Below are 15,607 nucleotides of genomic sequence, written 5' to 3'. Positions count from 1 at the left end.
CATCACAGAAAGTGAACACTGGCACATAGAATAGCATTGGGAGAATCAAGGACATGGGAAAGGCTGTGCAAGTTTTGAAATAGGTTGCCAATAGCTGGTCTGTGTCCATTCCTAATGTAACCAGAAGTCAGTACCAGACAATGAGTAGTATCCTGTCTGGAAGACTTGTTTTGCTAACGGACTTTTTGTTTGTATTAAATGCTTGCCTAAAGTAACCTTTAACGACCAATGAATTCAACAAAGATAAACTTTTATGTCAGTATATGCTGCCCTGAGGAAGGAGAATGGGTGATCTGGGGTAGGGAGGGGAAAGATTTCTTTGCTAAGAGAAATGTTGGATTTAGTCAGCCTTTAGAGCTCTTAGTAAATGGTCTAGGATATACCAGGTGCCTCGCTTATGCCTAGTTTTAAATTGTGATGGCGTTTTTGTATTACTGGCAATTGGCAACTTAATTTTAGCTCTATTCTGAATCAACACGTTTAAACAAGTGTTTGTTTTTTTTTCTTTTGTATTCATATGCTATACTTTTTCTTTTCTTTCTTTCTTTCTTTTTTTTTTTTTTTTTACAGCAACCTTTTGAGGAAGTAGTTAAGATAATTAACTGAAGTTCAGAGAAGTTGACCTAGGATCAAATAGCTATTAAATGACATAGCCACGACCAGATCTTTCTGACTTCTATTTCTCTAAGTCAGCTTAACTCATAAGAGAATTACATTGCTAACCTGATGTAGCCAGTACCATTTGAGCTTGAGGTGAGACCTAGACAGTCTGTATCAAAGCTACAGATTGTCCACTAAAGTGACTCTCTACCACTTCTATCCATTTCTGTTACTTCATTTTTCCCCTCCTGTAGAATTTAGAAGACCTTTATCTACAGTTACCTGCTAACACACTGGGAGGTGATTGGCAGTATATTGAAGCTTAGGCTAGTATTTTAATTTCTTGGCTGCAGATAATATTTCTCTAGCTTTCTTTACTTAAAATGAGGATGTGCTTTCACTGAAAATTGTGTTATGGAAGAACGATAAAACAAGAAATAATACAGGCTGGGTCTGCAACTCCACGTCAATAAGGTGACCATACTGGTGATAAATTGCACATATATGGATTATCTTAAACTATGTCATACTGAGCTTGGTTTTTAAATGTATAAAATACACATTCACTATAAAATGGGCATTAAAAGATAGTGAATGATCCAGTGTTTCTGCAAGTGTTAAGTGATACAGATTCCTCACTAATTTAGGCACTTAGCATGCTTTCATTGACATCCCCTACATTATAAGGTTAATAGTGAAATAATACAGACTTTGAAATAACTTCTATTTCGACAGTTTGTTGCATATTCTAAGGACCCAGACATAAGGCTTGGTGGCCCGTCTCTTGTTTTTCCTGGTTTATGACTTTCGGCTTTGTGGAATACGGCTGAGATGAAAGGATTTATTGACGATGCAAACTACTCCGTTGGCCTGTTGGATGAAGGAACAAACCTTGGGAATGTGATCGATAATTATGTTTATGAGCACACCCTGGTAAGTGTGCCGTTTCACATTTCTCAAATTCAGTGTTTACAAATTTTTGAATTCTAAAACATTGCTCTATTTCTAAGATGTTAATCTGTTAAAAGTACTTTTTTCAGATGTTCGCTTTTCCAGGTTGTCTGACACTCCCACTTCCCTTGCGTAGTGATGAGGTTTTCTTCGTAGCCCAGATTAAAACAAGTGGCTTTCTGGGACGCCTGAGTGGCTTAGTCGGTTAAGCATCCGACTTCCGCTCAGGTCATGATCTCACAGTTCGTGAGTTTGAGCCCGGCATCGGGCTCTGGGCTGACAGCTCAGACCCTGGAGCCCACTTCAGATTCTGTGCCTCCCTCTGTCTGCCCCTCCGCTGCTTGCACTCTGTCTCTCACATTGTCTCAAAATAAAACATTAAAAAAAAATTTTTTTAAACAAGTGCCTTTCTAATTTAATCTTTCTCTGCTGTGCCCAGCTCTTGTATGGTCTATTTTCTTATGTTCCTCCTAATCACTATGGCTTTTTACTCCGTTTTTCTCAACTATATGCTTGAGTAGATTTTAATTTATATTTAATATAATTTTGGTCGTGTATGTTGGCTAAGAATTTTGTAACTTACACTGAAATGTTTACTCTCTGGAGCCAGATGTCAGCTTCTATTGACTCATATTCATTGCTACTTCAGATTATTTTTGTTATGTACTTACTAATAGAACTATCTTTGTTTATTACCTTGCTAATAAAATTTGTTGGAGCTAATTTCCCATTTCCCCAAATTTATTGAAAGATTTTCACGTTATTGGTGTTCAGTAATAGGATACCAAAGTACTTTTGTTGACCTTTACACGTGTGCTCCAGTCTCCCCACACCTCAGCAAATCTCTTTCCCCTGGCATCAAAATTTTGGGGAAAAAAGTGACACTTGTCATACTGTTCAGTCAACTGCATAGCCATGCCATTCTGCAGTTCCTTCTCTTAGGTCACTAGGAACCTCCTCGTGGAAGTATGCTGACCTTTCTCTTAGTCCTCTAACTTTTGCAACATTCTTTGTGGGTCAGATAATGATCTTCGAAATAATTCCTTTCATTCATTCTTGTCCCACAATGTTGAATTATCCCACATTTAGTGAGGGTTAGTCTACAGCCCTCTTCTTTCCTAGCAGTGTCATCTAATTGTATGGTTCAAGGGTGGTTACAGCTGAAAATCTTGTTGTTTTTTAATCCCAGTTTGCTGGTCACCATAATAATTGCCTTATTTGTTTTTTCCATATTAAAGTAAAAATAAATTTTCTGTCTCTAGAACGTTAGGGATGGTATATCTTGAAAGAATGGAGTAATTTGAGTACAGCTGTCCCATATCTGCTATGTAAAAATTACCTTAATTTCCAATCATGTCTATATCCTGATCAGTATTTTCCAATAATGTACATTTTCAAATGTGTATTAAGGAATAGAAAACAGTAATATTGTCTTGGCTTTTCAAACAATAGTTGTGTATTCTAAATAAGATTATTTGGTCTGCCATGTAACATTGGATGATTTATGCTCTCTCTGCCTGACATGTTACAGTCATTTCTCTTACCCTAGAGTAGCCATGTTAAAATTATTACAGATTTCCCCAGATCCCTAATTAAAATCTGTTTTCTTAGTTTTGAAGGAAGAATATCCGTATTCCAGTTCAGCTGGTATTTAGTGTACTTCTGTATTTTTTTTAATATAATTTTGCCATCTCTGTATACAGACTACCAGCTTTGTCACCTTAAAGATCGGTTCCTAGTGTCCTTGCTTTCTTGTTTTACCATCCTGTCTTTATGAGAAGTTTATAATGGAGATACATAGCTTATTTTGGTTAGCATTCCTGATTCTACTCACTATATTAGGAAAGCAGGTCCTGAACTACCAGAGTAGTTTTAAACAGTGTAGGAAAAAAGCATGGAAGGAAACAGGTGGTTTTCTTCTCCTTTACTCCCCCAAACTGAGGCAGTTGTAAAGTAGGAAGTCACTACAATTGATACAGTTTTTTAGAAAAAGCAAAGAAGAGAATATGTTATATGGCAGCATAGCACAGCAAAAAGTCAAGTTTTAAAAAGAACAAGGTATTTGGATTCTCCTGTATTTGCTCTATTTAGCTTTAATTACTCTTAAGCCTTAAGTATAGTAGTGTGTGTAAATGTGTATTTTCGCTCCTTTATGGAGGAAAAGGGAGTTCTTTACTACTTTTGGTACTCTGTTTTCAATGGTTCCTTTATTATTTCTCTTTTTTGTGTGTGATCATAATAGACAGGGAAAAATGCATTTTTTGTGGGAGATCTTGGAAAGATTGTGAAGAAACACAGTCAGTGGCAGAATGTAGTGGCTCAGATAAAGCCATTCTACACAGTAAAGTGCAACTCCACTCCAGCTGTACTTGAGATTTTGGCAGCTCTTGGAACTGGATTTGCTTGTTCCAGTAAAGTGAGTATTTTTCATTATTTCGTCACTGAACCGCAACATTTTAGAGCTCACTTTAACTTTTGGTTACAGCAGTTAGAAAAATTGCAAGGAAGTTTCTCTTTTGGGTGTTAAACTCTTGTGTAAATTCGCAGCCTGATGGAAATTTACAAACTTCTCAAGTGTACCAATGAAAGGAAAGTTTCAGTGAGATGAGATTTTGAAAAGCTTTATCTTTTGTCAACAACTTTTTATTTGTTCTTCATTCTTAGGCTAGAGCTAGACCATTACTTCTGATGACAGCAAAATAATTCTAAACCAGATTTCTCTGGTGGTAATCATAGCTTTTAAAAGGATTTTTAACACAGAGTAGTGTTATCAGAATAAGAACTGTGACTTTATGCAGTCCCAGTTTAACTTAATATGATTTAAATTTAGCCAAAAAATAAAAGTTATAAAGTCGTAATTGAATGAAAAGGGGTAATAGAAATTTTGCTTTTTAGATGACACTATTTAAAATATATTTTTATAGACTGAAATGGCTTTAGTGCAAGAATTGGGTGTATCTCCGGAAAACATCATTTACATAAGTCCTTGCAAACAAGTGTCTCAAATAAAGTATGCAGCAAAAATTGGAGTGAACATCATGACATGTGACAATGAAGTTGAATTGAAGAAAATTGCACGTAATCACCCAAATGCCAAGTAAGTGTAAAACTAAGTACATGGGAATATTTATCTTACTCTTTAGGGTTTGGGTTTGTCTTTGGCCTGGGAAAAGGCAATGCTTAGTAGAGTAGTGATTTGTATTGTAATTATTTTTTTAACTTATTTAATAAGTTCCTATATCAAAAATGCTGATAGCATCTTATTGGCTACCTATTTCTGATCCTTCTTGTAGAGTTGGGAGGAGATAAGGGCAGTTTGGAATATGAATTTATAATCTTGAACTCGAGGAAGAAAATGGGGTTCTTGGAATAATAAAATGAGGGCCACAGCCTATTTTCATAATCATATCAACCCTACTAGTTGTCATGCTGGGAACAGGATATGTGTTGGTCAGCTTTTTTTCCTGGTTAGCTCAGGGTTTAATCTGCCTTTAGCTGTAGTTCTTAAATGGTTGTCCTTAGTGACAGTGTCTTAGGAGCCTACTCTGTAGATTCAAGGGGTTTCTTTTCTAAGGCCCACTCTTCTCTTTGCATAGGAAGTTTACTTTTTTTTTTTTTGTACTTGTTCCTGCATGCATCTCAAGATTTTTTAAATTAAAATGTGTACTTTTTAAAAGCAAAAAGCAGATTTAATCTTGTCATGAACTGGTACGTCAAGAAGACCTTAGGATATACTAAAAGTATAGTGTATTAATACAAAATTGCTTGTTTTTAATGCATTGTGTTCCTGAAAATGTGTATCATATCCATATTTTTGTTGTATATTTATAATTTTCTTATTGACTTCAGTGGTACTCTTAGGTGTCCTGACAGGATTGATTACTCTAAAAAACTTTGAATAAAGGCCTTTTGGGGAAAATTCTAGTGAACCACTTGTCTCTCTCAAAAAATCTTTCTGTTCTGTGATCTTTTAAAGACAGCAGTGATTAGGGATGTTTACCTTGTTAATTGTAAAGTGGATGTTATATTCTTGATAGAGCTGATTATTTATACCTATAGGAAGAATAATTTTGCTTTTATCAGACTTGGCCCCTCTGATCATCAGTCACTCATCAGGACTTCTTTGGGAAAACAGTTTTACAAACAGCATTTGTATATTTTGGGTTTTAGTAGTTTGTAATTACTGTGTGTCTCCTGAGACAGTCTTGATCATTTTGTCTTGGTTGTCATGATTTGGAAGGAAATACCAAATAGAGTTGAATCAGTATTTAAAAGGCTACTGTTTTAGATGCTTAAATAACTCCCAAGTTTGCCAATTTTCTGGTAAGATGTATGAGATTAATAGGAGTTCTCAGAATAAGTGGTGGAAATTTAGGTAGCTAGAACAATTTAGGAAATTTGAAACATTTAAAGCCCTGATATTTTCATCCGAAAGACAATGATGGCATTGCTGTTCAATTTAGTCTTTCTAGGTGGTTTTATGGACTGATGGACTTCATTTGAAAGTAATGTCGTCTTTCATTACAGAGCCCAACTGACTCTTGCTGCTACAACAGAGTCTTAACTTCTGCATTTTCCAAATTCCCGTCCTTGTGAGCTTCATGCTTTAGGCCCTAATGGCTAGTTTTTTCTCTGTACAGGATTGTTTTTCATTAGGTTCACTGATTCAACCGTCGCTGGATTTGGGAGCACTGGCAACATAATCAACATACTTCTACAATCTTCAGGCTTCACATGTGCTGATGATGATGTAAACCAACTCTGCCCCAATCATCTTCCCCTTCTCTTAGGGTCTTAGTACATATTGCAACAGAAGATAATATTGGAGGCGAAGAGGGTAACATGAAGTTTGGCACTACCCTGAAGAACTGTAGGCATCTCTTGGAATGTGCTAAGGAACTTGATGTCCAAATTATTGGGGTTAAGTGAGTATTTGTTTTAAATTTCATTTTATGGTGATAAATCTTTGTCTTATTTATTTTAAGACTTTTTGTACGAACTCTAATAGATTCAACTTTCAGTTTAATGTATTTTTTTTCCTTAGTCTAGGAAAAACAACTAAATATGCTTTATCCTTCATGTAATTTTGTGCCTATACCTTCCCCTTCCCTAAGAGATAAAATAGTAAATAAAAATTCAATTAGTAATTTAAAACCCCCCCCTTCTTTAAATTGAAGGGAGAGGATGTACTAGAATTCTAATGAATACCAGGATGGCATTCATTCGAGTTGTGTGCTTTTATTTTTTTTCCCATCTTTAAATTTTTTTCCTTTTCATCTTAATCTCTTGGCCACTCCAATAAATCAGACATTGTTCCACTTTTCTTGATTTTTATGTGTGTAGAAACTGAGGCCCAAAGAGATTTAATGATTTGATCATGATGTCAGAACTATGGTCTGGGTCAAATTTAGAGCACAGAGCTCCACGTTTTTTGAGTTGCCAGTCCATTGTTAGTCTCACTGCAATGCAAAGTCTTGGTTTTTAAGTTGTTCATAAAGATGGATAAAAAGTCACCACTGTTAAGTTTAATTCTGCCTTAGGTAACAATATTGACCGATTTGAGGGTTTTTGTATTTCTGTTTTTTAAGGTAACATTCAGTAAAATTGACTTTTTGGATTTGACTTTTTATGAATTTTAACAGATTCGTGTAACCACTGCCATAGTCTTAAGTATTCTGTTACGAGTCTCTAAGTTTCTCTTAATAAGTAGCATTAACAAGTGTTAGTACTACTCAGCTGAATTAATGTACATTTGTATTTAAATTTTTTTGTTTATTTCTGAGACAGAGAGCATGAGTGGGGGAGGGGCAGAAAGAGAGAAGGAGACACAGAATCCGAAGCAGGCTCCAGGCTCTGAGCTGTCAGCACAGAGCCCGACGCGGGGCTCAAGCCCACAAACCGCAAGATCATGACCTGAAGTCGGTCGCTCAACCAACTGAGCCACCCAGTACCTTTGTATTTTACAATAGACACGTTTTTATATTTTGTCAGATAAAATTGTACATTCAAATTAAAGATTTTGTGACCCAGTTTTATTAGTGGTGCTTGATGCTTCATATACATAAAAGCCTGTCCCTTTCTGATAGTTATGAAGCCTGACAGCTCATTGTTAAATTCTTTGTAAGATTACAGTGTTACCCATACATTGCCTTTTCTTAAAAAACAAACAAAAAAAATCAACCAAACAAAAAAACACTGCTATTGTAACTTGGATAATTAGAGGCGTGTGCTTCCAGTTCTTTAAATATTTGGTAATGTTACGTCTGGTAAATGAGAACTGAAAAAGAATGACAGGAAGGACCTCTAAGATGTACTGTTGCTTTAAATTTACTACTCTCTTTCTTCCAGATTTCATGTTTCAAGTACTTGCAAAGAATCTCAAGTATATGTACATGCTCTGTCTGATGCTCGATGTGTGTTTGACATGGCTGTAAGTTGTTTCCTTAACGTTATTTTGATGTTTTAAGCCAGGGTGTTATTTAAGACTAATATCCAGTGTTTTTACTACCTCTGAAGTACCCTCATATACTTAAAACATTTGCATCCTTTTTTATAATCAGTTCCATACAGTCACATTTTTTAACTAGGTAAAGGGATGAAATAGTAATTTATTTGCACATGACTACAAGCCAGGACAGACCTCAGGAAGACTGTACTGTATACATATACCATTGAGTAAACCTTCTTCGGTTAATAGAGACCAAAGCACTTGCTATACTAAAGATTATAACAGATCTTATTTACCTCCTTGGGAAGGGGTGTTTGAAATGTCCTTGTAGCCATAACAATTTGGATAAGCATTTGAAGTATTTTTTCCTATCTCTAGGGAGAATTTGGCTTCACAATGAACATGTTAGACATTGGTGGAGGCTTCACAGGATCTGAATTTCAGTTGGAAGAGGTAAACTTTGTTCAGCGGATGGACGTGCTGGAATAATCTCATTCTTTACTAAAATGGCAGATATAGACTAGAGTTTAACAATGGCAGGAAATAAACCCTGTACTATCTGTTTAAAAGTGATTCTGGGGTACCTGGCTGGCTCAGTTGGTTAAGCATCCGACTTTGGCTCAGGTCATGATCTCATGGTCTGTGAGTTGGAGCCCCATGTCAGTTTCAGAGCCTAGAGCTGCTTCGTATTCTGGGTCTCCCTCTCTCTGCCCCTCCCCTGCTCTCGCTCGCATGCTCTAACAAATATTTTTTAAAAATTTTTAATTTGATTCTAAGATAAAGAGACAATGAGAAGACCTAGCTAACTTTGAAAAGCTTAATAAAATTCTGTGAACTCTAACATAACTTATTTACAAAAAATTTGTATACAGTTGCATTTCTGCCCTTAGGGGTACTTGATGGCACAAATGAATTTATCATCTGGATAGTTTAAGCTGTTTTATCTAGATGTATGTTACTATTCACCTTCTTGCTCTCCCCTCCATCCCTCATGCTATAATATTTAGAAACTGATTTGCTAGGGTTAGATTATAGAACATGACTGTGTGATGAATTATCTAATTCAATATTGAAATCATAATGTGGGGTTTAAAATTTATAGGTTAATCATGTTATCAGCCCTTTGTTGGATGTCTACTTTCCTGAAGGATCTGGCATTAAGATAATTTCAGAACCCGGAAGCTACTATGTGTCTTCTGCATTTACACTTGCAGTTAATATCATTGCAAAGAAAGTTGTTGAAAATGATAAATTTTCCTCTGGAGGTAAGTTTGTTTTTTCCCCTCCCCATTTTTGAGAGAGTGTGAGCAGGGGAGGGGCGGAGGTGGGGGTGAGAAGATCCAAAGCGGGTTCTATGTTGACAGCTGGATGCAGGGCTCGAAATCACGAACAGTGAGATCATGACCTGAGCCCAAGTTGGACGTTTAACTAACTGAGCCACCCAGGTGCCCCCTTATAGTTTGGTTTCTGTTAGATCAATTCATCTACAAATGAATTGAAATGGTCAGATACTTGTCAAGTGTAAAATACTGTAGGACATAGACGTTTATATGTTGTGAAGGACCTCCTGAATCTAACTCTTGGCTCTGGTGTTTTGATAAGCATATTTTAGGTAAGCTTCCCCAGCTGATTGATTCTCCTATCTTGTTAAGAACCGGTGTTTTATTGTGATATCTCTTGTCATGGAACTTTTACTCATGGGGGACAATGTACTTTATGCTTTCTTTCATAACAAGGGCCAACAGTCTTAATCTCTCTTGTCAAACCAACAGAAAGGCACTAGTCAGTCTGTCTTCCTGACAAATACTACTTTAAAAAATGTAGAAAGGACTGTTGAACATTAAGAAGATTTATTCCTATAGTTTTTTTCCTTAAGTTAACGGGAATAAGTTTTTTTTCTATAAATAGTCTTTTAAAAATTTCAAACTTGAAGAGCTGCAAGGATACAAGGAACTTTACATTTTGATCACTTGGTTAAGATGGTATCAAGTGAGTTTTCTTCATAATGAATTGGAAAGATCATTGTAAATAACCTTTTTCTCTTCATATTTTTACTTCATTATTCAGTTTAAGAATAGCTTTCTCTTTCTACCTTCCTACCTATTTATATTAGTTTAGACTCCTAGGTACTTATTCAGTAGGTTATGTAATCTACTACTTTTCATTATTTACTGCCCAAAATTTGGGTCCTTTTGACGTGCCCCCATCATTTCCTGAGTGCTTCTTTACTTTCTGGTACATCAAGATGTTCCAAGCTCTTCTTACCCTGCCTCAGACCTGGAGTTGGCCATTTCTCCAAAGAGCTCCAATTCATTTTAATGGAGAGTGGTATTTTAAAAACCAAGAAGAATATTGATTGTGTTCACTACTTCTGACATGTCCTTTTTATTCAGTGAGTACAGTCTTAAATACACGATCTGACAAATAATGAAGGCATATATTGACATCCCTATAAAAACATAAATTTCATATCCTAGAATTTCCCTCCAGTTTTGTTCCTTTGCCAGATAGCCACCATTCTGATGGTTTTTCCACCATATATTAGTTTGGGCTATCCTCAAACTTCATATAAATGGAATCCTCTAGCATATATTTTAGGACAGCTCAGTATAGTGTCTGAACAATTTTTTTTCACGTTCAGTACTAATATTCCACTGTGAATATGCAATTTATTCATTTTCCTTGGCAGTGAATAACAATGAATAACAACTGGTTGTTTCCAGTTGTGGGCTGTTAAGAGTAAAACTTAACAATCTTGTGTAAGTCTTACGGACATTTTTCATTTCATTGGGGGAAATGACTAAGAATAGAATTGCCAGGTCACAGAGTAGATGTTTCCGAAGATTTCAGTGGTATTTTATCCTCCTGGTGGTATATATGTGCAAGTTCTGATTGTTTCCCCGCTTTCATGGATGTTTTCAGTATTGTCACTTTTTAGTTTTCTCCATTCAATAGGTATGTGGTGGTGATGGCTCATTGGTAGTTTTAATTTGCATTTACCTGGTAACTTCTGTAGGGAACTTTTTTCATGTCTATTGGTTATCTTCCTGTATGAAATGTCTTTTCAGTTTTTTAGGCTAACAGTTTTAAAGTATGTCAGTATATTTTTTTAAATTAAATATTTGGGAAATGTGAAGCTGTAAGTCTGCTCTATAAATCTGTTTGCTATGCCTTGCATAGTAACTCTATTAGAAATTTCCATGTAAATTCATCTTTGTTTTTTCTGCTTTATTTCAGTAGAAAAAACCGGAAGTGATGAACCAGCCTTCATGTATTATATGAATGATGGTGTTTATGGTTCTTTTGCAAGTAAACTGTCTGAGGACTTAAATACCATTCCAGAGGTTCACAAGGCAAGTTTTATTACAAATACCAGAGCTGCTTATTTGGCAGTTTATAAACTGAGCCCCCCCCCCCCTTTTTTTTTAAGATGCATCCCAAGTTTTGGAGATATACTTTAGGATGGGAAATGTTGCCCTTTTTTGAGGAGTTGCCCTCCTTAGATGGAGTTAAGAAGGAGCACCAGTGCCCCTGGCTCCAGGCCTGCCTTTCATAGGTGCATTGGGTCTGACTCAGTGAAAAATGCTCTCATCCTCCCTCGGATTCATTACCTGCATGAACACGAGTAAAAATTAATGAAGAAATAAAACTTTTTCCTACAGAAATACAAGGAAGATGAGCCTCTGTTTACAAGCAGCCTTTGGGGTCCATCCTGTGATGAGCTTGATCAAATTGTGGAAAACTGTCTTCTTCCTGAGCTGAATGTGGGAGATTGGCTTATCTTTGATAACATGGGAGCAGATTCTCTCCATGAACCATCTGCTTTTAATGATTTTCAGAGGCCAGCGATTTACTACATGATGTCATTCAATGATTGGTAAGGTATTGTTTTCATTTTAAAGCTGATTGGATATTTGAGATGACATAAGATGTTTGCTAATAATTTTAATTCTGTAACAAATGCCTAACAAGCAATAAATAGCAAAGTGCCCCTCCCTGTGTTAAGGATTATTGGAAGACTAGTTATATTTATAGTCTTGTCCATTTGTTATGTGGTAGTGTGGTCTTTGTGCTTAAATTTAGAATTACGCTTTTTTTTTTTTTTTTTTTTAATGTTAGGTATGAGATGCAGGATGCTGGAATTACTTCAGACACAATGATGAAGAACTTCTTCTTTGTGCCTTCTTGCATTCAGCTGAGCCAAGAAGATGGCTTTTCCTCTGAAGCTTAAACAGGCATCAATGCTTCTTTAGATCTGAAGTTGCAGGTTAAGCTTGTCTGGTCTACATTCCAGTGTGAAACAAATTCAAACAATCTTATTCTGTTAATTCTCTTGGAAACAAAATCTATTAGTAATAGCTGTTTGGGACCAGACAAAATCAGCTTTCATCTATAATTCATTGGGGGGTAATTGGGAGATTTAGATAATGTATCCAGATTTAAACTTAACCAGTTTGTCCTACCCCTTAAGCATTTAAAATAAAATATGCAACAAAATGGATGACTTAGTGGAGATGGAAGCCCATTAATTGGGTTCCCCATTAAATCGTTTACATACAAGTACACAGTTTTTATACTAAGGATTCATGTTAAAAAGTCTTGTAAAGTTAATGTCTTTCACCCAGATATATCAAATGTCAGTGGAAGACCAGTGTGACTTCATTAGATACGTTTAGTGTATTTAGAATGTGTAAATTTGTGCTTTGAACTGTAGTTTAATAAATGTAAAATTGCATCATAGTATTTGTTGTATTTGACCTAATGTAACCCTTGTATGATTGCAATAAAATTTTGTGTAGATTTTACTGTTTTTTCAGGCTAAAACTTTGGGAAAGGGGCTAGCTAGCAAAAGTAGTTTTGAAATAGATGTGTATATGGACTGTTTTGAAGGTTTTTTTTATTTTTTGTTTTTCCTTTATAGCCCATTTAAGTTTAGTTTGGCTCAGTACATTTTTTCAGTTATTTAATTAGTAATTTAAGTAAAATATTTGGTAAATCATTGTGAAGTTCAGATTCATTATGGAGAGTCGATGTGCAGTAAGCATGATGTTTTAACAATTTTAACACCAAAAATGTTAATTCTGCATAAACCGATTGTAATAATTAATAGGTGTTTCTGTATAGATAGAATGCATAGAATACCTTAGTAAATCTTTGAATTACAAATCTTTCGGCTGAAATGGAAGATTCTATTAAATACTTTGAATAAACTTGGGGGGAGGGAAATAAAATTGCAGAAGAGTCTGCAGCTCACTAAAACTTAAAGAAGGGCTACATCTATATCCAGAAACCTGATGCTCTTTTGCACGGAACATTATTTAAATTCAGAGTTGTAAGGGGGTGGGGTGAAGCACACCTGTTCTCAGTTTCTCAATTGCAATGATTTCAAACTTTAGGAGTTTGCTTTGTTTTAGTTACTCTCCATTCCTTGTTATTTCCCATTCAGCTTAGTAATTTTAATTCTTTTCATACTAAAATCTTGTGACTGGGGGAAGGGAGTTAGCGTTACTAACCTGACAGTTGTTGCCAGGCGTTTACGTTGTTCACTGCTAGTATATTAGTAATCCTAGATATCAGAATCACAATAGTAATAAAATATAAACAACAGGGGTCATTTTTTCCTAACTTACTCTATGTTCAGATGTGGAATTTCTGTCTCCCAAGAGGAAATGTGACTTCACTTTGGTGCCAATGGACAGAAAATTCTACCTGTGCTACATAGGAGAAGTTTGGAATGCACTTAATAGCTGGTTTTTACACCTTGATTTCAAGGTGGAAAGAAATTGATCATGAATCTCTAATAAATTTCAATCTAAACCAGTAGGTGCTTAATATTTTTTGATTTGATTGATGCCCATTTGAATTTCATGGGTTCTATTAATTAAATTTAAGACCCCAGTCCATTGTCATCTAATTACCCTTGGACTTTACCAAGGCATAATATGGGGTTTTATGCAAAGTTCCAAGCTACATGCAACTTTTTTTAACCGTAATAAAGAGGAGGAATTCTTCCCAACCTTCTTTACATGTCGTGCTTTGTGGTCCAGAAATGACAGACCTTTTAGAAGATGGTACAACTTTGAGTTCTTGGCTTGAGTATACAGCTTTGAGTTTTCATGGCTTGTCAACTTTGCCATATTCATAGGAGAGCTGTTCTATGTATACAGCTCAGAGTAGCAAATATCACATGTGAATGAAATGGTAACCTTAAGAAATGTCTGTATTGTATTTGAAGACTGTTTGCCATAAAATCTGAGGTTTGAACTAATGTATTTCAATTTGGTATGCTAAAAAGTACTGAATTAATGTAACAATCTTTTTTTTAAACAATATTGTAATCTCAGTTCAGAATTTAACTGAAAATATAAAACCCAAATGATTTCTATATAGTAAATTGAACTGTAAAGGTAATTTGTGTGTGATTCTGAATACACAGATAAAATGTTTTTATTCCTCCTTATGTTTTACTTTGGCTTCTATTGTGAAAGAGTTAATTCTGCATTTCAACTCTGAATATTATGAACTTCCAATTATTTTTTCAGAATCTTAATTATAAAGTAGCAAATCCGGTAACATGCTGGGCATTACACATGGAAGATTTTGGTAAAGTTCAATACATACGTGAGCACGAGTATGTTTCCAGGGCCACATTTTCTAGATTGATCCATTAATTCACCAGCCTTTTAATAATTTTAAACTGAAAACTAAATGAAATTGATTTATATGAATTAAAATAGATATTCCAAATAAATGTGGGCACTGATAACATTCACTGAAAATACTGTGTTTAAAAAGCCACTGTTCAATCTTTTTGTCCCTTTTTGGGGACTTTGTGTTTTCTCACTGTTGATATTGGCAACTTGACCAGTTATATAGCAAGAATACTTGCTTAATTGACTAAAACAGTGGAAGAGGAGAAAAATCCGTAGTCTTGCCCATTCAAGTTGTGAATAAATCCTACAAATACTTTATAATTCCTGTCTTGTCCATGCTGAAGACACAATAAAAGAATGGTCTATTTGCAGATTGAGGCTTTCATAATGAGAATAAACCTAGCCTAGGAATTTAAAAAAAAAAAAAAAAACTTGTTCTGGTCTTTTGATAGCAAAAATATGAATTTCTGAAGCCTTTTTACTCTGCTGGGATTGCGATCAAATTTGTTAAGGATGGTTTGGATTAGATTTTTTCCCCTAGGTCTGTTGCTAATTCAGGATGGGGTTTCAAAAGTATAGAAATAGGAAAGCATTTTAAGTTTGAAGAAATTCTGGTAACGTATGAGCATCAATTTGGGCAAATTAACTTGAAAAGTAGCAGTGCCTATTCTTTACTGAAGGACTTTGTTTTTCCTTTGCTTACTACAGATTGTGGGTGTTACATGTATCTTAATCACAGTTTTTTATCTTCACCCAGAATGCAGTGTAGATAGGGGAAGACAGAACTGCTACAGGCACTCAGTCCAGTGTTGCACAGTGGAAGGATTTATGTTTTATCTGTTGAAAATGGCAAACTCTTTTTTTTAATGGCAATGAGTAGAAGGTTTAATCTACCCAACACGCTCATTTTGTGTGTTGTCTTGGAGCAGGTAAGAACCATCTCTTAACTTCTGAA

At 35.4% G+C, this 15,607-nt stretch overlaps 1 protein-coding gene across 4 annotated transcripts in view; it reads left to right on the top strand.

Moving 5' to 3' along the window:
* The window catches only part of AZIN1 (antizyme inhibitor 1), a 30,839-nt gene extending 16,334 nt beyond the window's left edge, over positions 1-14,505 (top strand). For 2 of the 4 annotated variants that reach the window (NM_001291502.1, NM_001301734.1), the window contains 10 exon segments: positions 1,336-1,533; positions 3,794-3,967; positions 4,476-4,648; positions 6,342-6,476; positions 7,900-7,981; positions 8,378-8,452; positions 9,102-9,264; positions 11,237-11,352; positions 11,662-11,876; positions 12,119-14,505. In NM_001291502.1, the coding sequence (NP_001278431.1) occupies positions 1,432-1,533; positions 3,794-3,967; positions 4,476-4,648; positions 6,342-6,476; positions 7,900-7,981; positions 8,378-8,452; positions 9,102-9,264; positions 11,237-11,352; positions 11,662-11,876; positions 12,119-12,230 (1,347 nt within the window). In that variant the 5' untranslated portion in view covers positions 1,336-1,431 and the 3' untranslated portion in view covers positions 12,231-14,505. 4 annotated transcript variants of the gene reach the window in all.
* The last annotated feature ends 1,102 nt before the right edge of the window (positions 14,506-15,607 follow it).

The sequence above is a fragment of the Felis catus genome, chromosome F2 (assembly GCF_018350175.1).
Source record: "Felis catus isolate Fca126 chromosome F2, F.catus_Fca126_mat1.0, whole genome shotgun sequence".
Classification (NCBI taxonomy): Eukaryota; Metazoa; Chordata; class Mammalia; order Carnivora; family Felidae; genus Felis; species Felis catus.
Note: the sequence above shows the minus strand (reverse complement) of the source record. Positions and strands in the feature narration are given on the sequence as shown.